Source organism: Cetorhinus maximus, chromosome 14 (assembly GCF_964194155.1).
Source record: "Cetorhinus maximus chromosome 14, sCetMax3.hap1.1, whole genome shotgun sequence".
NCBI lineage: Eukaryota > Metazoa > Chordata > Chondrichthyes > Lamniformes > Cetorhinidae > Cetorhinus > Cetorhinus maximus.
Genome location: NC_135892.1, coordinates 58,521,142 through 58,548,028, shown reverse-complemented (window position 1 = coordinate 58,548,028; position 26,887 = coordinate 58,521,142). Strand labels below are relative to the sequence as shown.

General features: G+C 41.4%; 1 protein-coding gene across 1 annotated transcript in view; it reads left to right on the top strand.

The window, feature by feature from the left end:
• The first annotated feature begins 2,619 nt into the window (after positions 1 to 2,619).
• Positions 2,620 to 26,887, top strand: part of LOC144689682 (echinoderm microtubule-associated protein-like 6) — a 693,547-nt gene continuing 669,279 nt past the window's right edge. Inside the window, exon 1 of the mRNA XM_078556972.1 lies at positions 2,620 to 2,816. Within this exon, the coding sequence (XP_078413098.1) occupies positions 2,620 to 2,816 (197 nt within the window). The remainder of the gene's footprint in view (positions 2,817 to 26,887) is intronic.

Here is a 26,887-nt window from a genome sequence, read left to right as displayed (position 1 = left end):
AGTGAGGTATTCAAAAGGGAATTGGATTGCTACCTGAAAAGAAGTAATGCACAAGGTTATGGCGATAAGGCAGGGGAGTGTGACCACGTGGAATGCTCTTTCAGAGAGCCAGTGCAGACTTGATAGGCCAAATGGTTTCCTTCTGCACTGTAAAGATTCTGTGATTCTGAGATGATGGAAATATGAAATAAAAATAGAAAATTCTGGAAAGACTCAGCAGGTCAGGCAGCATCTGTGGGGAGATGCAAGGAGGCTTCAGGGCGATTTAGACAAATTGTGTGTGTGGGCAAACACATGGCAGATGCAGTATAACGTGGATAATGTGAAGTTATATGCTTCGGTGTGAAAAACAGAAAGGCAGAGTATTATTTAAATGGTGATATATTGGGAAATGTGGATGTACAAAGGGATCTGGGTGTCCTTGTACACCAGTCAAGGAAAGTAAACAGGTAGGTGCAGCAAGCAATTAGGAAGGCAAATGGTGTGTTGGCCTTCACTGCAAGAGGATTTGAGTTCAGAAGTAGGGATGTCTTACTGCAGTTATGCAAGGCCTTGGTGAGAACACACCTGGAGTATTGTGTGCAGTTTTGGTCTCCCTACCTAAGAAAGGATATACTTGCCATAGAGGGAGTGCAGCAAAGGTTCACTAGGCTGATACTGGGGAAGGCAGGAATCTCATATGAGGAGAGATTGGTTTGACTGGGTCTGTATACACTACAGTTTAGAAGTATGAGAGGGGATCTGAATGAAACGTATAAAATTCTAACAGGGCTAGACAGACTAGATGCAGGGAGGATGTTTCCCTTGGTTGGGAAGTCCAGATCCAGGGGCCACAGTCTCAGGATACGGGGCAGGCCATTTAGGACTGAGATGAGGAAAAATTTCTTCACTCACAGGGTGGTCAACCTGTGGAATTCTCTACCACAGAAGGCTGTGGAGGTTGGGTCACTGAAAGAAATTGATAATTTTTTAAATATTAGGGGCATCAAGGGGTCTGGAGAGAAAGCGATATGGTGTTGAGAATAGAGGATCAGTCATGATCATATTGAATGGCAGAGCAGGCTCGAAGGACCGAATGGCCTCCTAGTTTCTATGTAATCTATGAGAGACAGAGAGTCAACATGTCAGGTTGATGAGTTCTAATGAAAGGTTATTAACCTGAAATGTCAACACTGTTTCTTTTTCCACAAATGTTGCCTGACCTGCTCAGTATTTCCAGCGTTTTCTGTTCCTAAAATCTAGGGGCGTAAAACAACTCCCTTAATTCCCAGATAATCGGGTTACAAATCATACCTTCAAAAAATATAAAACAAAATATTCAAATGTCTTTAAGAAGTTCTGAAGGGCACAATCCTGAAATGTAGACAGCCGATTTGGTTCATAAATGTCAATTGACATGTTGCATATTTCCAACTGTTTCCATTTGATACAAATCTCCAGCACTTTCTAATCTTCATAATTTATCCCTTGTATTGCAAATTCTGGATAATCTAATTTGTGATTGTGTTGTCTGGAAATCTTCCATGTGCAAACCAGATCTCAAAGGTCCTCTTTGATAGTGCAAATTAGCTTTTTCATTTACCATATTTTAATTTGTTCCTGGGATGTGAGTGTCGCTGGCAAAAGCCTATCCTCAATTTCCCTTGGGAATATGGAAAACTGCCTTTTTGAAACAATACAGCCATTGTGGTGTTGCTACATCCATGGTGCTGTTAGGAAAAGAGTTTCTGGATTTTGACCCAGCCACAGTAGATTAAGAACAGCGAAATAGTTCCAAGTCAGGATGGCCTGTGATTTAGAGAGGAACTTGCTGGCTGTGGTATTCCCATGCATCCTCCAGAAGGAAAAACCAGTTCAAAATTTTTCATCCCAGTAAAAATCATGAATACTGGCCCAGTAATACTGGAGTTCCATTTTAAGATATATAAGACCAATTCGGACAAGTTTTACTGGTACCTTTCATTTCCAAGTTTTACTGGTTTTTCCTTCTCGCTTGTCCTTCTAGGTGGTAGAGGTCGCAGGTTTGGAAGGTACTGTGGAAGAAGCCTTGGTCAGATGTGATGGTGTGAAGGCAATTTTATGTAATATTTTCATTTCCATCATCAGTAAATGTCAGAACTCGTGAACCTATCCCTTGTGGCGTACCCATATTCTGATCCCTGTGTTGAGTTTTAAAAATGATATTTTCAAAATTCTCTTTTATGATCGGCGAAAGAAAGGAAATATTTTTGAGGCACGGTTAGCTTAAACCATCTGCAAAGCGCGCACGGGCTAACGCTCCAGCACGCACATTGCGCGTGGCTTACGTGCCCCTCCCCCCCCCACGCGGACGCCAACGGCCGCTCTGTCGCTGTTACCAAGCGATTCTTCCTTCTTGGTAACGAGCGCGCGCAGCGCTTCTAAACGAACTCATCCCCGTCCTTCAGTGTTTGCTGCTGCATTCAGCTGACATCATTGGGAGTTATTATTGCCGCTCTGTAGAGGTACTTTTAGGTGAACGGGTGTATTTTTAAAAAAAAAATCAAATAAAGATTTGTTGTTGTTCTTGTAAACGTTATTTGGAGCAGTCTTCCTGGGGTGGCGAGAAGGACGGCAGAGAAATATTAGGAAGGAAAGGAAATGGCTGATAGAACTGCACCGAAATGCCAGCTGCGGTTAGAGTGGGTTTATGGTTACCGAGGTCACCAGTGCCGGAATAACCTATACTACACGGTTGCCAAGGAGGTGGTCTACTTTGTTGCTGGAGTGGGAATTGTATACAACACCAGGGAACATACACAGAAATTTTTCCTTGGCCACAACGATGATATTATCAGGTAGTGTACACTATGCAGAATGAAATGTGATACTTCACAAAATAGTAGTCCCCGATTCATCTTCTGTTTAAAATATGATTTATAATGTAGAGATTGAATGATTATTGCAATATTTATTTTTGTACAATATACATAGAGCATCATTATTCATATCTATAGTTTGCCTTTGTAATATTATAACATTAATTTTAAGCATCAAGTTTCACGATAATTTATACATCAAACAGCGGAATGTTAAAGATGCGACCCATACATCATTCATTTTTGTTATAATCAAGGATACTTGTACCTGTAATTTCAGCTTTTAAGTACAGGTCTTTTACTTATGTTCGAATTTCATATTTGAGCAATTTGTAAATTGATTATTTGAAATGGAATTCAGGTGTATGTTTCCAGGTGTGTTTCCATTTCACATTAATTTAATGCAAATTTCTGGTACTGCTCTACTCGACAGTTGGGTTCATTGCAACTTGTAGTTTAAAATCGCAGTCTGTTTTGATATGTTTTCGTTGGTGCTGGAAAGAGGTGAAAATAATCTCCTAGTAGACAATACCTCTCCTAACACTGACGGGGAGGTGAACAAAATTGCTCTAATACGCAACGTCCATAGAAACAAAAGCTAAGTTAAACGATTTCGGAGAGAGGCACTGTACCATTTTTGACAGCAATAAATGGTTTTGGCCTGGCCGAATCTATTTCACTCTATTTGTACCGCTGGTATTTCTACTGCTAAATTGAAAAAGAAGTATTCAACCACAGCGATCAGGTCCGGTGCAGCACGCTAAAAACCATGTATCTCTATGGATGCTGGGATTCGTTTTATTCTTTTATACACAGAAAGTGGAACAAAAAGCGGCCTCGATGGTGTATATTACAATGCATGTCACTTGAAATAATTTTCAATTGTTTTTGAACATTGGCATTCTGTTTCTAATTTTTGGCAGTTATATATTTATTATTAGCTCCGTGAAAGTCTAGTTTAAGTTCATTTTTTATATTGCTGTAATTTCATTATTAAAATGCTGTTATCACTGGCAGCTCCCTTGATAAAGTGATGTATAAAATAAATTGATTTGGTTTTTGTCTTTAAAAATTGGCCTGAAATTGACAAATGTGGCGGATCAGAAAGGGTATACTGTAAAGCTGTGCACATATTGTGATCTCCATTTTACAGCTATTTGATTTCTACCTTCAGAAATGATAATCTTCCAAGCAAAAGCTCCAAATTTTTAAAATAACAATTTTTTTAAAAAAAATTGCCTTCCAGTATGTTTAATTATAGTACTTGGTTGTTGATACTGCTCTAAAAGCATCCTCCTTGGTTAGTATGGCACCTCTACTTGAAATTTCTCAAAGACTGTCATAGTGTACAAAATTAACCTTAGCGCTTTCTTTCAACAATTAGAAACTCTACACTATTAAATTACAATATGTAATTTTCCTTCTAACATGTGCGATGACTGCTTTGAGTTTGCATTTTAAAGAAAAAAATAATGAAGTGGTTAGGAAATATTATTGGTAAACAGAGTTGTCATAGTTTCATTATATCAAATCACAACTGTAATGCAGCAACATAATCTTAGCTGTGCTTCTATTTGCAAAACTATTATCTTTTCTCTGTTTGGAATGCCATTTATTGTTTTGTGTATCAGCTTATACCATATTTAGCATGGGGAGTTAAAAAGGTTTTTTTTTGCAGCCAGTTGAAAAGAATAGCTGTAATCTGTCACCATAGCACCAGCAGCATTCTGCAATTGTCTTAGGATGATACTCAGTTCAGTGAGAAAATGATCTTCATATTTTCAATATTTATAACAGGTTTTCTTGACTATAGCAATTAAGTCAAAGTATGCAGCAGACATTCTTTTAAAAGATTGAAAATAGGTCAGTAAAAAACAGTCCATATTCCAATTGCAATGTTTTCTTCTCAAGTAATTTAATTATTAGTAAAGATTATGACATTATTTTGGCTGGGACACTCTTAACAGCAATGATTGTAAAGTTATTAACCTTGTGATGAATTAATAGACCCAAAGCATTGTGTTAATAGGCACAGTCCATCCTAAAAGCAAGTAGATAATAAATTCCTAAATTTGATACTTTGCAAACATATGATAATTTCAGACCCCCGTAAATAGAATAATAACTAATTGTTTGACTTGTTACATATGAAACCTGATTAAAATTGCTTAAAATCAAGCATTTTGTAGATCCGCTAAATTGAAATCGCTTGGACAACCTTACAAATTGCAGTAAAACTGAATATCAATAAACTAGGAAGTATCAAAAGTCAATTTGATGCATATCAAACTTTATTTGTCAAAGTTATGCATAACATCTTAATGACGAAGGTGAATATAGTATAGCATCTTAAAAAATTAAAGGAAAATAATTCACATCTTGTGAGATAGATTTATGCTTCAAGAAATTCTGTGAATTCTTTTTGGTGGAAATCAGAAGTTGTCAACCTCTCCACTTTACCTTACTTGACATAAAAATCAAGTGTTTAATTTCATCAAGTCCAGAAGAGGATAGTTACTTTCCTAACTTCAGAATTTCCAACTCGGGCATATTTGCATTTACATCTTTGTCTGAGTCTTACAACAATAACTTGTATTTATATAGCACCCTGGACATAGTTAAATGTCCCAAGTTGCTTCACAAGGAGCATTAAGAAAATGAAACCAATCGGCATTAAGAGGTATTAGGTCCATTTACCAAAAGCTTGGTCAAAGAAGTAGGTTTAAAAGAGTGTTTTAAAGTAGGAAAGAGAGTTGGAGAGGTTTAAGAGAGGAAATTCTAGAGTTTAGGGCCTTAGCAGTTGAAGGCATAGCTGGAGCGATTAAAATCAGGGATGGTCAGGAGTCCAGAATTCGAGGAGTGCAGATATATCATGTGAGTGGGTGGAGGGGAGGTGTTTGGTGGTTGTAGAGATAGGGAAGGATGAGGCCATGGAGGGAATTGAAAGCTTGGATGAGAATTTTCACATTGAAGTGTAGAACAGTGAGCACATGGGTGGATGGGTGAATGAACTTGAGACTTACTGCATGAGCAGCAGAATTTTAGATGACCTCAAGTCTACAGAGGGTCTAACCAGGAGTGTGCTGCAATAGTCAAAGTCTAGTGGTAACAAAGACATAGTGGAAAGTTTCAGCAGCAGATGAGATTTTATAGAGGGAAGGCTTTCTGCATCAGCCTCTCCATGCTTTCTATGCTAAGTTATTTGGCAAACTTATTAGCTTTAGCTTTCAGCAGACATCTGCAAAATAGGATTTTCTGAGTTATTTTGTGATTAAACCAACTAAACAGCGTTGCATCAACATCAGCCATCTTTTTTTCATACTTCTAATTCCAATTTCAATTCCAATTTTTATCTTCTCCCCCAACCCTTCAAGTCCTTTACTTTGTTTTGAGAATTCTAGAAACCTGAGATTCAGAAATGCTATTCTGCAATGTGACTGGCTTTTAAATCCTTATTTCCTTCAAACTATTCGAAATATCCATTTGCGCTTGTCATGGTGCTTGTTTTATTTAGCCTTTATCTTCCATTCCTTCCTCAACCATACAATGCTAACAATGGATGGCATCCAAGTAACACCAGTTCTTAGGCGTGTTGACTACTGAACTCAATCAAATTGAGTGGTGAAAGCCTCAGGTTTAAAGGTAGAAAAGCTTGTTAAAATGGGATTCTTGTGCACCATATTTGCATATGTGTGAACTGTAATAAATTAAATTGCAATTAAAAGGGCCATAGAGTACAAAAGTAAGGAGGTTATGTTAAACTTGTATAGAACGCTAGTTCAACCTCAGTTGGAGCATGGTGTCCAGTTCTGGGCTCCACACTTTAGGAAAGATGTGAAGGCATTAGAAAGGGTGCAGAAAAGATTTATGTAAATGTCCAGGGCTCAAGAACTTCAGTTTTTTAGGTTGGAGAGGTTGGGACTCTTTTCCTTGGAGAAAATTTGATTGAGGTATTCAAAATCATGTGGGGTCTGGACAGAGTAGAAAGGGAAAAACGGTTCCCATTGTTGGAAGGATTGAGAACATGAGGGCACAGATTTAAGGTAATAAGCAAAAGAAGAAATGGTGACCCGAGGAAAAACTTCCATGCAGCAAATGGTTGGGATCTGGAATGCACTGCTTGAGGGTGTGGTGGGGGGAGGTTCAAGAGGGAGCTGGATTATTATCTGAAAGGGAAGAATGTGCATGGCAATAGGGAGAAGGCGGGGCAGTGGAACGAGGGAAATTACTCCTTCAGAGAGTCAGTGCAGACATGGTAGGCTGAATGGCCTCCTTCTGTGCTATAACCATTCTGTGATTCTATGATAACAGAATTGCTAAAGAAAAGGTAGGACCAATTAGAAACTTCATGGAAGATGGAAGAAATAGAGGTACTGAGTTGGAGGGATTTGAGGAGCTGGGAAATGATGTCGGGAAGGAATACGCAGAGATTGGAGGCCGGGTGGGGGAAAGTTGCTGGAGCAGGGAAATGGGGGTTTGGGGTGGAGTGGTTGGTGGTGGGAGGGAGTGGGGAGCTGGGATATAGCAGGGAGCTGTGTGGGATGGCTTCCCAAAGCATTCCCACTCTGGGGGAATTTCTCTGGACAGGCTGGGAACCAGTTCAGTTACCCGCTCCATGGGACATTTTGCAATGGTGCTGGTATTTTCCTATCACTGGAGCAACACCTGCCCCCCCACACTGAGTAGAGGCCACCAACTCAGTCGAGGTGGTCTCCTGGTGACAGATTGAGTGGCCATCAGAGCCAGAGGCTGCATGGCCCAATGATGGGGCTGCATGACTGAAACCGTGTCAGTCCTGCGTTGATGGCCCTACTGGCTTTGGGCCTCTTTATTTGATGACTTCAATGCAGGAAACTGAGGGCACCCTTGTCACCAGTCTATCTCAGCAGTGTCAACTTGTCGTGGTGGGGTTCCTGGCTTGTCATTGTCTCTGATTGGGCCTCCAAAATCCAGTACCTGCCTGTTGCCCTTAAGAGAATAGTGAACATAGAGGTGGCCAGTTAGACTGCCTCCCAGAAGGTTGTGGTGGCTGGTGCTCTGATGACATAGGTGACCTCTGGATTCCCTTGTAGCTCAACATTTGGGCCCCAACTCATGGTGGAAAATTCAACCTGCTGAATCAGTGCTTTGCCTCAATTTTCATAGAAGACTGTGGGAATTTAAAGGCACAAATGAAGGAGATTGAAGTATTAGTTCGGACAACTAAGAAAGTGGTACACAACATTAGCGGAATTCAAAATGGGTGGTATTCATGCTTGAATGCTCAGGAAAGTCAGAGAAAATATCAGAGGCCCTGTTCACAACCTTTCTAAATGTTCTAGGATATGTGAATTGCCAGAGCATTAACAACATAACAGCTCTGTCTAAAAAGAGAGGAAGGGATAAAGCAGGTAGCTATAGACTGTAGTGTTGAATGTAATCAATGCCAACTTGGAAAGATGAGTTAATTAAAGAAAGCCAGCATAGATTTATAAAAGGCATGTCATGTTTGATTAATTTAATAGTTATTTGGGGAAGTAATTGGAGTGTATTGATGAAGGAAGTGCAGTCAATATTGTATAAATAGATTTTGAAAAAGGCACTTGATGCAGTACAGCATAGGAAGTTTAATAAGTTTAAAGGCTATGATATCTTGGAGATGCGGTGGGGAGTTGGTCCAATGTAAGATGACAAACCTGAAAGACACGTTGAACTGCACTTTCTATCAGTGGCTTTTTAACTCAGCCAGATGATTAGCAATTTACTTCTTGGTTTGGGGCCCAATGCATGGCAATGGCGTGATGAGAACCTACATAACGCAGTCTCAACTTCTGCAATTAAAGAGCTAAACTGAGTTGAAACGAGAGAAGACAAGATATGATAATAGATTCCAGAAGGGCAAAGGCCTTACTTGATGCGCTGATGGGTCAGTGAGTTGCTGGAGCGAGATATTCTTCCCCAGCAAGGGAGAAAAACCCACTGCTGACACGAAAAAGATATTGCTGGAAGAGGCTGAGGAAGTCAACAGCAGGAGGGTAGAACCAGGTTCTTGGATTCAGTGCAGGAAGTGTTTTAATGACCTAACCAAGTCAGGAAAAGTGAGTACAGTTGAACATTCATTTACATCCTGCGGTGTGCATCACCCCATTTCCTCACTGTGCCCTGTCAAGCCTACTCCATTATGGCATTTTTCGCACCCACTTACCTTGCATGTGCACCCGCCCTTCTATTGATGTATACTTCCTCAAATCCCCTTTCTATAACCCCATCACACCCACTCACCATTATCCTTATGCAGTTTCATGTCTCAACCTGGTAGCCACCCTCATCAAATGGACTGCATCTGTTGGGCGCCATGATAGTCACCTTATAGGTTTGTTCCTTCCCTCCTTACAGGAGAAGAGACCACAGAACACAAGGGAGAGGGGGAGAATTGGAAGTAGGCCTCCACAGAGCTCTCAGCTCGCAAATGTAGGAGAGGAGGCGCTAGAGATCAGTGTAGTTTTGCTGTTCTTCGCTGTTGGAGATGGGGAGATGGGAACTTCCAGCTACCCGGTGACATAATTAAATATTAGCAGGCCACATGTCATACACCACTGATGGCCTAGATGTCATGGTCAGTAGTGAAGTGATTGGTCTCATCCCTGACCTTGTAGAAAGCTAGCCACGAAGACTTAGTGATCTCTGTGGTACGGATTTCCCCTTTCCCAAAATCAGTTTGAATCTGGCGCCATATTGAGGGGGATCTCCAGGCATCCAGCAACAGTCATGACATCAAGCAGGGTAAGCAGTAATCTAATTTAAATATTCACGTGGACAGCAAATTGGGAAGTAAATGCACTAATTTTTCACTTTTAATTAGAATTTTATAGAGAATAAAATAAATGATTGCGATATACAGGTAGGATTAAGGTAGAAACTGAAATGTCATAAACTTTTAAGAATTATTTTAAAATTGTGCATTTTTTTTATCATAATGGAGGAATTTGACAGTCTATAACTGGACAATTAGTTTTTCAGGGTAAGTGAGGTTGTCCATTAATAATTCTGAGCTCAGTACACTTTAAAAACCAGCTACACTTCATTTAACAAGGTGTAACTTTCAAGGATTTTCCAATGAGACTAATAGTGTAAAAGGGAAAATTCTCATCAGTTCAGTGATTTCTATTTGATTGCAATCTTAAGGGACCCTTCAACAGTGCACTCTATGGGGAAGTGCAGAATCACTGATAGAAACTTCTGATTTAACTATACATGTTTGGACTCCGCAAGTTATCGGTTACAGAGGAACAATGATGGTGAACATCTACGGTTTCACCATCATTGCTACCTCAGAATCAGAGCCTTGTTTTCAACAGTGAGTGAAATATGATCAACTTCATAATAATAATTCTTACCTTGCCAATTGTAATTCATATCGTTTATCTCAGGTGGGGCCTTCATGCATGCCGCAGCAGTCATTGGAGGTCACTGACTATGACTCCTTGGAGGAGCTGGGTCCTTCTGAGGGTGTACTGTCACAGGACTCATGCATACTATGCACCAGCTCAGACACTTGTGTTTTGGTGAGACCTGGTGACAGAGTTCACAAATCAGGAAGAGTATAAGCAAGTTGAGCAGCAGCACTGATGAACCTTCTAAGTGTACTGACCAAGATTGCAGAGAGAATCGAGGTATCTGCCTCAATCATGAGTGGATTGATGTCATAGGGCATTGTGATGATATGCTCTTCCATGGATAGAATAGCCAGTGATGTGATACACTACATATTCAGTCAAATGAGTCCATGAGGGCCATGCAGACTCTGGATGACAATGTGTCTTCCTCATTAAATAGGATGATAAATATCTTAGCCTTATAATACTGTACCGATCTACACCATAGTGCTCTTATTAGTAGCAATGAAATGCATCTGGGCCATGGAAAGGACGATGGCAAAAGGGGCCACAGCAGTTGGAACTCTACTCAAAAGTGCTTTCGCTTCTTATCCATTGTCTTACTCAAAGCTCATTACTGGGTGATGTTTTGTGTCAGAATTCGGTGTTCAGGGAGTCAATTAACCCTTTACCCTCTTTTCCCAAACTCTGAAATGATTCAAAGTGATAACCCTTTTGGTGACAGTGGTTATATTTTATTCAGTGTAGGTAAGATCTGACACATGCTAATGTCTGTGATAGTAGTACCAAAGTGAAACAGCATTGCCATTACACTACGGGTAGAGGCTTGATCTCCCCGTAAACACTCCTGGTCTGCCCAGGTACTGTCAATGCAATACGTAAAACCTCCACAAATTCCTGTGTAAAGAAAATATAATAAGGGATTCCCAGAACACAGAGATGTCTATGGAGACTGATTTAACCCTGTCATTGCCTAGCTATTATTTAAACGGATCAATTACAAAAGCTTTCATTGAACCATCTGTGCCCACTCAAGCTACATCAAACTTTCAAGATCTTGGGTTTTCACTATGGTGCTTTTGACACAGGTGCTCTGTAGATGCAGTGTGTACCATCTGCAAGATGCACTGTAGCAACTGGATAGGCTCCTTTGGTAGTACCTTCCAAACCCATGACTTCTACCACCTAGAAGAACAAGGGCAGCAGCCATTGAACGCTACCACCATTCCCAATTTGTAATATATCTTGTTTCATTGTTATTTGGTAGAAAGTTCCAGGATTTTGACCTAACAGCACTGTGGGACTACCGACATCCATGGACTGCAACATTGAGAAGGAGGATCACTACCACCTTCTGAAGGGAAATTTGGGATGAACAAGAAAAGCTGGGCTTGCCAGCGATGTTCATGTTGTGTGGAGGGATACAATAGAAAGTTTCCAGCTCAGGCCTGAATTAAAATTACATTTGGGTGCCAATGACATTAAGGTGTCCTTACCAAGTGTTTGAGGAAGCAGGTCAACATTGAAGATGAAAGACTCCTGGTAGATCCAGTGCATGTAAGTAACATGGCATTTGAATTCTCTACCCACCCAGTTTCCACTATTTGGCTGGATTAACATCCTCCACCACCCCAGCCCTGCCAAACTCTGCCTGCAAATTGGAACCATACTCTGGTTCTGTAAAATAGGATATTGCCCTGAGGTCCTCCTGTGATCATGCCTTGGGGATGAGATGATTGACCTGCAACAACCACAACCATCTGCCTTTGCATAGGTGTGATTCCAACCAGTGAAGAGTTTTCCAATTCCCATTGGCTTCAATTTTATTAGGGCTCCTTGGTGGCATATTCAGCCAAATGCTGCCTTGGTGTCAACTGCAATCACTCTACCTCTGGAATTCTGCTCTTTTGACCATGTTTGGGCCAAGACTGTAATGAGATCTGGAACTGAGGTCCTGCAGAATTTAAACTGAGCATCAGTGAGCAGGTTATTGCTGAGTAAATGCCACTTAATAGTACTGTTGATGACACCTTCCATTACATTGCTGATTGAGTGTAAATTGATGTGGAGGTAATGGGCCAGATTGCATTTTCCTTGCAGTTTGCGGAGAATTGCGGGGCAATTTTCTACATGGTTGAGTGGGCACCAATGTTATAGATGTACTATAACTGCTTCAGCCAGGATGTTATTTGGCAGCCTCTGGGTTTCTTGATATTAAATGGAGTGAATTGAATTGGTGAAAACTCCCATAATGCTGGCTAATTTTTTGGCTGCAGATGGATGCAAATACTTCAGCATCAGCTGATGCAGCTTTTCTATCAGGATAATTCAGAACAGAAGAAGATCAGCAATGCAAGAGGCCAAAAAAGCCAAGTATCTTTTTTTAGTTTCTGGGACAGTGGGTGCAGGAACAAGGACCGTTTAAGATAATAAGTAATACAAAAGCAAAATATTGTGGATTCTGGAAATCATATAAAAACAGAAAATTTTGGAAGCAGTCAGCAGGTCAGGCAGCATCTGTGGAGAGAGAAACAGATTTAATGTTTCCAGTCAATTACCTTTTCTCAGAATGTTTAAGCTTCTCTGCCCCGGACTCCTTGTCTCCCTTCATGAATGCGAAACTCCCCAAGGTACTGTCATAACCATGTAAAAGACATTTCCTTAAAGTGGTCCATGAGCTAAGAATTTGTGTGTATATGTGCAGTCCCCTTTTATGAGTAATTCAATTCAAAAATAACCCTGCAGACAAGCATTAGTCTTGAGTAAGATAAAGGTTAGTTTATTACAAAAACTACTGATCAAAGTTACTTGGGTAAAAGTGATAAAGTCATTAACTAAAATACAAATACAAGATTAAAATGCAGATAAAGGAAAAAAATACTTTAAAAAATTAAATTTCAAATCAGTTTGTGAGATATCATTGCCGGCCTGTTACTCAAAATCCTTCTTTTTGAAGTAAAGGGGTTGAAACTTGAGGTTTGGTTTAGCAGCTGCGGTGGTTTCTGTAATTAAATAGTTGGAGTTTCTTTGCAGGTGGGCTCAAAAAGCAGAACAGGCTTTGCGAGTGAGTGAAGGCTCTTGTTTTTACTTTTACATTACTGCAGATGCTGGCTTTTGGTAGCCTGATTTAATACTGCAGTCCGATCACTGTTTCTGGAAATCTTTTTCAGTCTCTCCTTGTTGAGAAGCAGTTTCTGTTTCAAGGTGCGTCTCTCATAATGTTTAAGACGGTTCTCTCTTGAGGCAGCCTCCAGCTTTTTCTTATAGCATGAAACTCAAAGATGGCTGCTCCAAAACTGACAAATAGTAGGTATTGGCCATTCAAATAGCTTTTCTTCCACCTGGGGTTCTTTTTTTCATTAAAGCCCTTATCAATTGTCTTTGTTCTGAAAGAAGACCAGCAAGCAGAAGGATCTCATTTACACTTGTGTAATACTCATTGAATGATGTCTTTTGTGATCCTTCTTGAGGTAAGCAGTTTGATAAGATTTTGGAACCAACACAGAAAGGTGCCAGGAAAAAGTAAAATACAGCAGATACTGGAAATCTGAAATAAAAACAGAAAATGCTGGAAATACTCAGCAGGTCTGGCAGCATCTGTGGAGAGAGATACAGAGTTAACGTTTCAAGTCCATATGACTCTTCAGAGCTAAAGAGAAGTGGAAATTCCCCTCTCTCTTTAGCTTTGAAGAGGAGTGTTATGATCCCAGCTGATGTTACTACTAGACAGGCCAGATCCCAGGGTGGAGCCCAGCTTGATAGATCCTAACTTTTTTTTTGTTTAGAAATGTAGGGCGCGGCTACTGAACAGAGGCACAAGAGTCAGTTGATGAACTTTTAACAAAAGAATAAAACATTAAACAAGGAAACATGAAATATCTTAAAATAGTCCTTCATCCACAACAATACCTTTACAGATATATACAGATTCATAAGGATAACACAAGTTACAAAAGCTATCCTATACTCTCATGTTCACAGTAAGTACACAGTCCATGTAGACCAATAGGCGACCTGTGGTCAGACACACCACACTGTACAGCCAAGTGACAGATGCCACCCCAAACAGATGCAATGGATCTCTCATAACTTCCCCCAGACACTTGTCACACTGTGAGCCAACTGGTCTCACTGAACTCCGTCTTTCACACCAGGGTTTCCAATCTCCACCCTAAGAACCCGCTTTGGAATCTTTTCCCAAACGACGCTTTCTCCTGAATGCCTTTCACAAGGGTCCACCTCCAGGGTTTCAAACTCTCCTTCCGATGTTCCTCTCCCCTGGATAGCCATATGCATTCAAGTTTCGCCTTCCATGAACCTCTTTCAGATACTCAGCCATGCCAAAAGAACACTGCTTCACGTACCCATAGTAAGGAGTCACCAACCTTTGGCTGTCTCTTCAAATCTTCTGGCTTTCTGCAAGCCTATTTTGCTTTAAGTCTGCGTCCTGCAGCTTTCTCCCTTTAAGCTTGGAGCCTTCCTCTCTGCTTCTTCCATTCACCTCCACTGAACAGGATCCTGTTCAGGTTTCTGTTCTTCTCCCTTGACTTCATTGTCTTCTTGGGACCTTTCTTCTGTTACACTCCCTGGTTTTGGGACTTTCTTTTCATTCTTTGGAACCTGCTTTCTGCAATTTTTTCTCCTGTGTCCAGCTTCTCCTGACACCTGCTTTCAATTTAACTGAAACTACTTTTCTGTTTTAATCTGTCTCTGAGTCCATCTCTCTGGATCCTGTGCAACAGCACAGTTTTTCCACCTTGTGTTTGTTTAAACTCCCCTTCAAGAGTTGTAAAACCTTATTAAAATGCAGGTATTTTTAAAGTGAAACTAACACTCAAGTTCCCCCCTTAACACACCAATACAGAAATACAAATTAAACTTCAACTTAAAGATATACCTTATTCTTCACACACACACATACAACAGACAACTTGCTTAAACTATCTCTAGTTCCTAACAAAAATCCTACGGACTCCAAACATTAACTCTGTTTCTCTCTCCACAGATGCTGCCAGACTTGCTGAGTTTTTATTACAGAAAGGTGCCAAGTTGTCCGTCCACACACACCTTTGAACAAAGGCTTTTTAAAAGTTTTTTTTTGCAAACACGTGCTTTTCAAACAATTGTCCTTAAAAATCTATAATATTACACGTTCGTAACAGTACCCATAGAACCTGATTTCACCGTTAACTTGTGTTAGTGAGTGGTGATTTTCTGTTATTTACTAGCTTCCAACCCATATTAAGAAGAGTAAAGATCATAATTCAATTATTTTTATAGAATGGCCCTCTCTAGATTCCTCTAGTTTAAAAAAAAAATCTATTGGTCACTGCTCTCTCTTCTCCGTCCTTTATTCAACTTCCAATCAATGCTGCACCTGTTCTCTTTCATACACTTTGGGGAATTTTAAACTAGAGGTGTACATGGGTTTGGGTGTAGGTTTAAGACCAACAAATATGCATGCACATCAGAAAGCCAATTCCACCCCCTGCATTTAACTCGAGTGACTTATCAACTCACTTTCAAATTTAACAATGCATCTACAGAATTCCTAAACTTCCTGAAACTTGTTAGCAAAAGTAAGGTGAGGACACAATGTCAATTGAGGAGGCTGAATCAAACACATGGAAATACTGCAATAAACACTCAGTAATCAAAGTTGCTTTTTCTTACCTACTACAGTAAGTCCTTGTTTAACGTTGTCCCATTTAACATTGGTTCGCTTTAACATGGGATGTGGACTTCTGGTGCGGGGAAGGAAGCTCCAGAATTTTGATCCAGTGGTGGGAAGGAATAGAAATGTAGTTCCAAGTCAGGATGTTGTGTGGCTTGGAGGGGAACTTGCAGGTGGTAGTGTTCCCATGTATCTGTTGCTATTGAAGGAACCTTGGTGAATTGCTGCACTGCATCTTGTTGATGGTATATACTGCTGCCACTGTGTGACTGTGGTGGAGGGAGTGAATGTTGAATGTTCTGCATGGGGTGCCAATCAAGCAGATCGCTTTGTCTTGGACGGTATCGAGCTGCTTGAGTATTGTTGGAGCTGCCCTCTTCCAGACAAGTAGGGAGTATTACATCACACTCCTGATTGGTGCCTTGCAGGTGACAGGCTCTGGGGATTTAGGAGGTGAGAAACTACTGCACTGGAGTGCTGCTTTGGGCTGCTCAAGTTGGAGTTTGGTGAGTGAGGGAGCTTGGTGAAGAGGGGAAGGAAGTGCTCCTTTCTTTTTCTACCTTTCCTCAGCCTCCAGTAGCTGGCTTTAACTTTGCTACAGGGGAAGAAGCTGATTGGTGAATAACTGATAAGCTATTCTACTTATTATAATTGTAATAAATAGCTTTTAAAGTCATGGTATGGCAGGTCAGCTTGGCTGAGAGGAATGGCACCCTGCTCTGTGTGGAAAGCCATGGACACACCATGTGTCCTAGGTGAACACACCATGTGTCCTAGGTGAACACACCATGTGTCCTAGGTGAACACACCATGTGTCCTAGGTGAACACACCATGTGTCCTAGGTGAACACACCATGTGTCCTAGGTGAACACACCATGTGTCCTAGGTGAACACACCTGCTGGAAGTGTCACTGGCTGCAGAAGCTTGAGCTCAGGGTGTCAGAACTTTGGTGGTGGCTAGAGTCACTGCTGCGTATCTGTGAGGCAGAGAACTATGTGGATAGCATGCTTAAGGAGGGGACCACGCTGCAGGTTAAGAGTATGCAGGCAGAGAGTGAGTGATGACCGACAGGCAGTCGAAGAGATCCAGGCAGGTAATGCGGGAGCCCATCTTGCTTTTCCATTTTGGATACTGGTCAGGGCGATGGTTCCTCAGGGGAGTTTTTTTATTCACTCATGGGTGTCAGTGGCTAGTCAACATTTATTGCCCCTCCCTAATTGCCATTGAGAAGGTGGTGGTCACCTGCCTTCTTGAACTGCTGTAGCCCATGTGGTGTAGGTCCACCCACAGTGTTATTAGGGAGGGAGTTCCAGGATTTCGACCCAGCAACAGTGGAGAAATGGCAGTATATTTACAAGTCAAGATGATGTGTGGCTTGGAGGGGACCTTACAGGTGGTGGTGTTCCCATCTGTCTGCTGGCCTTGTCTTTCTAGATGCTAGTGGTCGTGAGTTTGGAAGGTGTTGCCTAAGGAGCCTTGGCGAATTCCTACAGTGTATCTTATAAATGGTGCACATTGCTGCCATTGTGTGTTTGGTGGTGGAGAGGGTGAATGTTTGTGGATGGGATGTCAATCAAGCGGGCTGCTTTGTCCTGGATGGTGTCAAGCTTCTTGAGTGTTGTTGGAGCTGCACTCATCCACGCAAGTGGAGAGTATTCCAGTTCAGTTGCTGGTCAGTGGTAACCCTCGGGATGTTGTTAGTGGGGGTTTCAGTGATGGTAATACCATTGAATGCCAGGGGCGATGGCTCTCTCTTGTTGGAGATGGTCATTGCCTGGCACTTGTGTGGCACAAATGTTACTTGCCGCTTGTCAGCGCAGGCCTGGATATTGTCCAGGTCTTGCTGCATTTGGACATGGACTGCTTCAGTATCTGAGGAGTCATGAATGGTGTGGAACATTGTGTAATTATCAGCGAACATCCCTACTTCTGACCTTATAACAGAAGGAAGGTAATTGGTGAAACAGCTGAAGATGGTTGGACCTAGGACACTACCCTGAGGAACTCGTGCAGTGATGTCCTGGAACTGAGATGATTGACCTCCAACGACTAGAACCATCTCCCTTTGTGCTAGGTATGACTCCAACCAGTGGAGAGTTTTCCCCCTGATTCCCATTGACTCTAGTTTTGCTAGGGCTCCTTAATGCCACCCTTGGTCAAATACTGCCTTGATGTCTTTATGTGCTACCTTTAGGGATGAGTGACCATTACATGGTAGAATTTTAATTATGTTTGAAAGTGAGGTAGTTCAATCTGAAGCCTGTGTGTTAATTTGAACAAAGGAAACTATGAAGGTATGAGGGGCAAATTGGCTGAGATGGATTTGAAAATACATTAAAAGGTATGACCGTACATTTGCAATGGACAGTCTTTAAAAAATTATTACATAGTTTACATTCCTTCAAGGCAGAAAAACCCAAAAAGAAAAGTCAGTCAACCGTGGCTAACAAAGGAGGTTAAGGATTGTATAAAATTAAAAGAAAAAGCCTATAAAGTTGCCAGAAATGAGGATTGGGAGGATTTTAGAATACAGCAAAGGAGGACCAAGAAACTGACAAAGAAAGGGGGAATAGAATATGAATGTAAACTAGTTAAAAAACGGACTGTAAAAGCTTCTATAGGTAAGTAAAAAGGAAACATTTGGTTAAGACAAATGTGGGTCCATTACAGGCAGAGTGGGGAGAATTTATAATGGGGAATAAAGAAATGGCAGAGAAGCTAAATGATTACTTTGTGCCTGTCTTCACTGAGGAGGATACAAAAAATCTCCCAGAATTCGAGATCCAAGGGATTAGGGAGAATGAAGAATTGAAGGAAATTTGTATTCATAAGAAGGTTGTATTGGAGAAATTAATGGGACTGACGGTCATTAAGTCCCCGGGACCTCATGACCTACATCCCAGAGTGTTCAAAGAGGTAGCTATGGAGATAGTGGATGCATTGGTTATCATCATCCAAATTTCTATAGATTCTGGAGTGGTTCCTGCAGATTGGAAGGTAGCAAGTATCACTCCACTATTTAAGAAGGGAGGGAGAGAGAAAACAGGGAACTACAGACCTGATAGCCTTACATCAGCAGTAGGGAAAATGCTAGAATCTATTATAAAGATTGTGATAAATGGACACGTGGATAATAATGATCTGATTGGACATTTCAACATGGGTTTATGAATGAGAAATCATGTTTGAGGAACTTGTTAGACTTATTTTGAGGATGTTACTAACAGAATTGATAAAGGGGAATTGGTGGATGTAGTATACTTGGATTTTCAGAAGGCTTTTGATAAAGTCCCCCACAGGAAGTTGGTTAACAAAATTAAAACACATGGGATAGGAGATAATGTACTGGCATGGATTAAGGATTGATTAACGGACAGAAAATAGTAGGAATAAATGGGTCATTCTCGCGTTGGCAGGCTGTGACTAGTGGGACACCACATGGGTCAGTACTCTGGCCCCAGCTGTTCATAATAGATATCAATGATTTGGATGTGGGGACCAAATGTAATGTTTCCAAGTTCGTGGATGATACAAAGCTAGAATGTGTGTAGTGAGGAAGATGAAAAGTGACTTCAAGAGGATGTGAACAGGCTTAGTGAGTGGGCAAGAACATGGCAGATGGAATATAATGTGGAAAAATGAGGTTATCCACTTTGGTAGGAGGAACAGATGCAGAGTTTTTCTTAAATGGTAAGAGCTTAGAAAGTGTAGGTGCACAAAAGGACCTAGGTGTCCTCGTCAATAAGTCGCTGAAGGCTAATGTGCAGGTGCAGCAGGCAACTAGGAAGGCAAATGGTATGTTAGCCTTTATTGCATGAAGGTTTGAGTACAGGAGTAGTGAAGTCTTGCTTCAATTGTATAGCACCTGGAATACTATGTGCAGTTTTGGTCCCCTTACCTTAGGAAGGATATTATTGCCTTACAGGGAGTGCAACGAAGGTTCACCAGACTCGTCCCCAGGATCGCAGGGCTGTCCTACGAAGAGAGATTGGGGAAACTGGGCCTGTATTCTCTAGAGTTTCAAAAAATTAAAGGTGATCTCATTGAAACCTAAAACGTACTTAAAGGGATAGATAGGGTAGTTGCAGATAAGATGTCCTGGTTGTGGACTCTAGAACCAAGGAACACAGTTTCAAAATAAGGGGGAAGCCAATTAAGTCTGAGATGAGGATTTTTTTTTTACTCAGAGGGTTGTGGATCTTTGGAATTCTCTACCCCAGAGGTCTGTGGAAGTTCAGTCATTGAGTATGTTTTAAGCAGAGATTGGCACTTAGAAATCTGTCAATGACGTAAAAGGATATGAGGATAGTTTTTTTATTCATTTACAGGATGTGAGCATCACTGGCTAGGCCAGCATTTATTTCCCATCCCCAATTGCCCTTGAGAAGGTGGTGGTGCGCTGCCTTCTTGAACCGCTGCAGTCCCTGTGGTGTAGCTACACCGATAATGCTATTAGGAAAGGAGGTCCAGAATTTTGACCCAGCGACTGTGAAGGAATGGTGATATATTTCCAAGTCAGGATGGTGAGCGGCTTTGAGGAGAACTTCCAGCTGGTGGTGTTCCCATGCATCATCAGCCCTTGTCCTTCTAGTTGGTAGCAGTGATGGGTTTGGAAGGTGCTTCCTAAGGAGCCTTGGTGAGTTTCTGCAGTGCATCTTGTAGATGGTACACACTGCTGCTACTGTTTGTTGGTGGTGGAGGGAGTGAATGTTTGTAGATGGGGTGCCAATCAAGCAGGCTGTTTTGTCCTGAATGGTATCAAGCTCTTTGAGTGTTGTTGAAGCTGCACTCATCCAGACAAATGGAGAGTATTCCATCACACTCCTGACTTGTGCCTTTTAGCTGGTGGACAGGCTTTGGGCAGTCAAGAGGTGAGTTACTTGCTGCAAGATTCCTAGACTCTGACCTGCTGCGGTAGCCACAGTATTTATGTGGCTAGTCCAGTTCAGTTTCTGGTCAATGGTAACCCCTCAGGATGTTGATAGTGGGGGATTCAGTGATGGTAATGCCATTGAATGTCAAGGGGCAATCGTTAGATTCTCTTGTTGGAGCTGGTCATTGCCTGGCACTTGTATAGCGTGAATGTTACTTGTCACTTGCCAGCCCAAGCCTGGATATTGTCCAGATCTCGCTGTATTTGGAAATGGACTGCTTCAGTATCTGAGGAGTCGCAAACAGTGCTGAACATTGTGCAATCATCAGTGAACATCCCGACTTCTGACTTTATGATGGAAGGAAGGTCATTGTTGAAGCAGCTGAAGATGGTTGGGCCTAGGACACTACTCTGAGGGGAACTCCTGCAGTGATGTCCTGGAACTGAGATAATTGATCTCCAATAACCACAAGCATCTTCCTTTGTGCTAGGTATGACTCCAACCAGTGGAGAGTTTTCCCCTAATTCCCATTGACTCCAGTTTTGTTAGGGCTCTTTGATGCCAAACTCAGTCAAATGCTGCCTTCATGTCAAAGGCAGTAACTCTCACCTTACGCCTGGGTTCAGCTCTTCTGTGCATGTTTGGATCAAGACTATAATGAGGTCAGAAGCTAAGTCACCCTGGCAGAATCCAAACTGAGCGTCAGTGAGCAGGTTATATAGTGTGGGACAAAGGCATTGAAGTGGATAATCAGCCATGGTCATGTTGAATGATGGAGCAGGCTTGATGGGCTGAATGGCCAACTCCTGCTCCTTTGTTCTTATTTTTCTATGTTTCCCATATAATTCCCTTTCTTTGACCTGCTTGTGTAGTCACAGTATTTATGTGACTTGCCCAGTTGAATTTCTAATCAATGTAGTCCTCAGGGTGTTGATGGTGGGGGATTCAGTGACGGTAATGCCATTGAGTGTTAAGGAGAAATGGTTAGATTCTCTGTTGTTGGAGATGGTCATTGCCTGGCACTTGTGTGGCACAAGTGTTGCTTGTCACTTATCAGACAAAGCCTGAATGTTGTCCAGGCCTTGCATGCAAATATGGACTGCTTCGTCACCTAAGGAGTTGCAAATGAAATTGAACACTACAATCATCTGCATACATCCCCATTTTTGACCTTATGATGGAAAGAAGGTCATGGCTGAAGCAAATGAAGATAATTAGGCTGGGACATTGCCCTGAGGAACTCCAACAGAGATATCTTGGGACTGAGATGATTAAGATGCACTGGTGAATCACTGAATGGTGAGGCATTCAGGGCAGCCCTTCCTCTTCCTATGTATACATGGAGACAAAAGGCCAAAAAGACTCATGGCCTTGTTAGAGAAAACTCATTCTCAAGCCAGGATCAGAATGTTGGCCAGGAAATGGTAAGCAAGCCCCTTGATAGAGATAGCATAACATATATATGTTATTTCTCCTGTCCTTGAAGAGCGTTGCATATAGTTAATAGAGTCAAGGTGGCATTTAATTCCTAAAGCAAAATACTGCAGATGCTGGAAACCCAAAATGGAAAGTAAAAATTCTGAAAAAACGCAGCAGGTCAAGCAGCATTTGTGGAGAGAGACGTAAAGTTAATGTTTCAGATTCATGACCTTTCATCAGAATGGGAAAAAGTTAGACTTGTAACAGTTTTTAAATAAGTGCAGAGGCAGGGAAAGGGGTGGAAGAGGAAAACAGAAGGCAAAGCCTGTGGTAGGGTGGAGGGCAAGAGTGACTAAATGACAAAAGGGATGATCAGTAAAATTTAATGCCCTCTGCAGTGGAAAGTTTGGTGGGAAGGGCATTTAATCAGGCAGGAGGGTGGCAGATGGGGGTCTTGCCACCTTCTTGCCTCCACTCCGATTAAGCCGTGACAGGCTCGAGAATGGCCTTCTCCACTTTACGGCTTCTGGGCAGGGTATTTGACATGCGGGGAGCATGACAAGCAAACCTGGTTCAAAGCCGGGGACCCGGCATCGTGAAGCAGGGGTTGCTTGCTGAGAGCCACCCTGTGCCCTTGCTGCCAATCTTCCCCCCTCCCCTGCCCTCCTCTCTAACCCATCCAAACCTCATCCTGCAACTGTCTCTCCTGCCATCAGTAAGGGGCTTGCGAAGAGACGGGAGACTATGCCTGAGTGAGATGGAGGCCGAGTGAGTAGCGAATTAGGTTCACATAGGAATTCGGTGCATGGGGGAAAGAGGTGTAGCATATGTAGAAATTATTCTAAGTTAGTTAAGAAGGTAACTAAATTAAGTTAACTAAATAATGTAAGTAACAATGGCAGGACAGTTGTTATGTTGCAGCTGTGGAATTGGGGAACTTTTAGATGCCTAGGCGATCCACGTCAAACACATTTGTAGAATGTGTAAGCAGCTAGAGGAATTCTGAATTAGGATTATTGATTTAGAAGCCGAACTGCAGACGCAGTGCGACATAAGGGCAGGGGAGAAATACCTGGACGCTTTGTTCCAGAAGACGGCCACATCCCTTAGAATAGAGTCTGTTTTGGTCAACGGTGAGGGACAAGAGGATGTGACCGTGAGTGAGACAGCTAAAGGGACTGAGCAGACAGTAGTAGAGGAACCTCAGATTTTGCAGTTATCAAACAGGTTTGAGGTACTCTCAATTTGTGTGGACGGAAGTGAGGTCTGCGATTTGAATGAGCAGGCTGGCCATGGCACCATGGTACAGGAAGCCGGTCAAGTGGGGAGGTGAGGGGGGGAGAAAACAGGAATGTAGTGGTAGTAGGGGACAATATAGTGAGGGGGATTGACACTGTTCTCTGAAGCAAAGAGCGAGAGTCCAGAGCACTGTGTGGCCTGCCCGTGCCAGGGTTTGGGACATCTGCTCAGGGCTGGAGGGGAACTTGAAGTGGGAGGGGGAGGATCCAATTATTGTGCTCCATGTAGGTATCAACGACATAGGCAGGACTAGGAAAGAGGTTCTGCATAGTCAGTATGAGGGGATAGGTACCAAAAAGCAGAACCTCAAAGGTAGTAATCTCTGGATTATTGCCTGAGCCACGTGCAAATTGGCATAGGGCAAATGAGATTAGAGAGGTGAATGCTCAAAGACTGGTGTGGGAGAAGTGGGTTCCAGTTTGTGAGGCACTGGCATCAGTAGTGGGAACGGTGAGGGCTGCACCATTAGGGCGAGAGCTGCATAACTAGGGAAGTAGAGGGGGCTTTAAACTAAATGGAGGGGGGTGTGGTGGGTGGTTGGTGGTGAGGGCTTAGTCTTGGGTAGATGTAGCAAATCAAGGAGTAGAATAAAGACAGGAGAGCAAAATAGTAATATGGAAAATGACAGTCTGAGAATGGCAGGAAGGAGCAGAGAAAAAAATCTAAGAATACACCAACAGCCAAGACTAGATGTTACAAAGATAACAAAAAGAGAAAACTAATGGCTCTTATGAATACTAGGTGCATTCAGAAATAACAAAGTAAATGAATGGATAGTGCACATTGAAGTAAATATATATGATCTGATAGCCATTATGGACACATGGCTGCAGAATGAGAAGGATTGGGTCCTGAATATTGAGGGGGCGTATGACATTCAAGAAGAATAAGAAGCTAGGTAAAGGTGGAGGGGTAGCACTGTTAATCAAGGATGGAATTGGTGCAATAGTTAGAGATGACCTGGTTCAGGAAAACAGGATGTAGAATTGATTTGGATGGAGATGAGGAATAGTAAGGGAAAGAAGTGTTACAGCACAGCCGATGTGCACAGCCGATGTTAAATGCTGAGCTGCTCAAATCCCAAAGGGAAATTTGAAATAACTGCCACAACTGTTTTGGAATTGGTATATATATATTGAGATGCATGCCTTGAATTCAGTAGTAATAAAACCACTGGGTCTTAAGTTTCTTACAAAACTAAATTAAACCTTTATTAAATAAAAAAATTGATTTTAAGCACATACGTAGGTTTACAAATTACGACTATGATAACTCATAGTTTCCTCAATTGATCTAACTCCCAGTTACACCTCCGATAAGGCAACGGTAAAACACAGATTTAAACAGACCCAGGCAACGCGCATAGTCTGGACAGTCAAATTCAAAATGATTTTTTCTCAGCTTCGGTTCCTTGTAGACAGTAGCTTTAGGCTTAGATGCTGGAGGCTTTTCACACTTGTGTTAGATCTTAAAATGCCTTCTTTCCTACACAACACTTCATCTCCTTTATACAGATTTCCCCTTTGAATGCAAATTCCTATTTTTTCACTATGTCTTTGGACTTACCTCTCTAACAATAAAAATCTATCATATTGCCAATTTTACCAGTAATCTTTGGAAAAAATAAACACTTTCTTAACTTCTCCTGGCTAGGTGAAACATTTCACCCCCTCTTTTGAATTCAAGTTAGTCTGGTTTATTTAAAAATGCAAATGTTCCATTTACACCTCACATTCTAGAACTTCACCCATGTTTACCTACTTAACATTTCAAACCTAGCTTATCTTCTGATACATTAAAATCTTCAGACCAGCTGCTTTTAATTCAATTAAGTCCCACACCCACACCCTCTCTCATTCATAGACACAGACCCCACTGTTACTCTACAATAAATTCCAATAACATTATGAAAATTATTATATCTTCCTGACATCCCCTCCTTATTAAAAAATGAACTGTCATAATTTAAAAAGACAGCTTCATTTTTTGAACCCACCTTACATTACCTCCTAAACTTATTATACTACTACATTACCAGATGCATGCATTAATATAATATATATATAAATCCTTGGTATCAACAGACATCATTCTAGTCCAGTGTCCATGTTTTAAATGTCCAACTTTCCCATTAAGCTCCAAACCCTTGACAATGCATCTGCAATCAGATTTTCTCATCCAGCCACATGTATAATTTGTAGATTAAATGGTTGCAGTAATAAACTCCATCTGAATAGCCTTGCACTCTTGTCTTGAAATTTGTCCAGAGACTTTAGAAACAATTGTTTATACAGAACACAATCCTTTAATGAATTGTTTGCAACGTAAATTACAAAATTCTGCAATGCTAACACCAACCCCCCAAAGTCTCCTTTTCGATTGTTGAGTATCTTCTCTGTTGTACCTTCAAGCTCCGTGAAAATTACCCTATCGGTTTTTTAATTCCAGTGTCCATCATCTTCTAACCGCACGGCCCCAATGCCTATATTGCTTGTGTCAATGGCCAACTTAAATTCCTTGGCGTAATGGAGTACTGCCAAAACTGGGGCCATTGTTAATACAGTTTTCAAACTGTCTAATACCTTCTGACACTCCTGCGTCTGTTGAAACTTCTTGTTCTTTTTTAATAATTCAGTCAATGGAGCAACCACACCACTAAAATTTGGTATGAATTTCCGATAAAACTCAGTCATGCTCAGAAATCTCAAAATTTCTCATTTTGTTGAAGGCACTGGGAAATCCACGATAGCCTTAACTTTCACATCTCTCGGAGCCACCTTACCATGTCCAATGGGATGGCCTAAATACATAACTTGTGCTTTTGCAAATTCACTTTTAGCCAAGTTCACCACTAAATTAGCTCCTTGTAATCGAGTAAGTAATTCTTCCAGGTGTTTTGAATGCTCCTCCCACGTCTGACTGAAAACTGTCAAGTCTTCAATATACACAGCACAATTTCTTTCTGTACTTGTGATAACTTTGCCGGATTTAAACTATAAGGATGTTGCCTTATCGAAGATGAAACTTCTACAGATACATTATGTATAGCTAAATTTGTCCTTCCCAGCTTATGGTCATAAATTGTGTGACTGCAATTGCTTCCCCAAATCACTTTGACACTTGCCTGGAAGGTAACTCAATATTACATTTAAATTTTCAAGTACCCCCTCTATTCAATTTAATTAGAGGAAAATCAATTTCAGAATCCTGCATTTCTATTTCTTTCTCATTATCTACCACCACTAATACCTCATTTTGATCCTTTTCCCTGTCAAAGTACTTTTAAAGCATATTTACATGACACACCCCCTGCTTCTTCTCTCTGGAGCATTTATTAAATAATTTATTTCACTCAATTTCTTCTCAATCCTGTAAGATCCACTAAACCTTGCCTTTAACGAGTTAC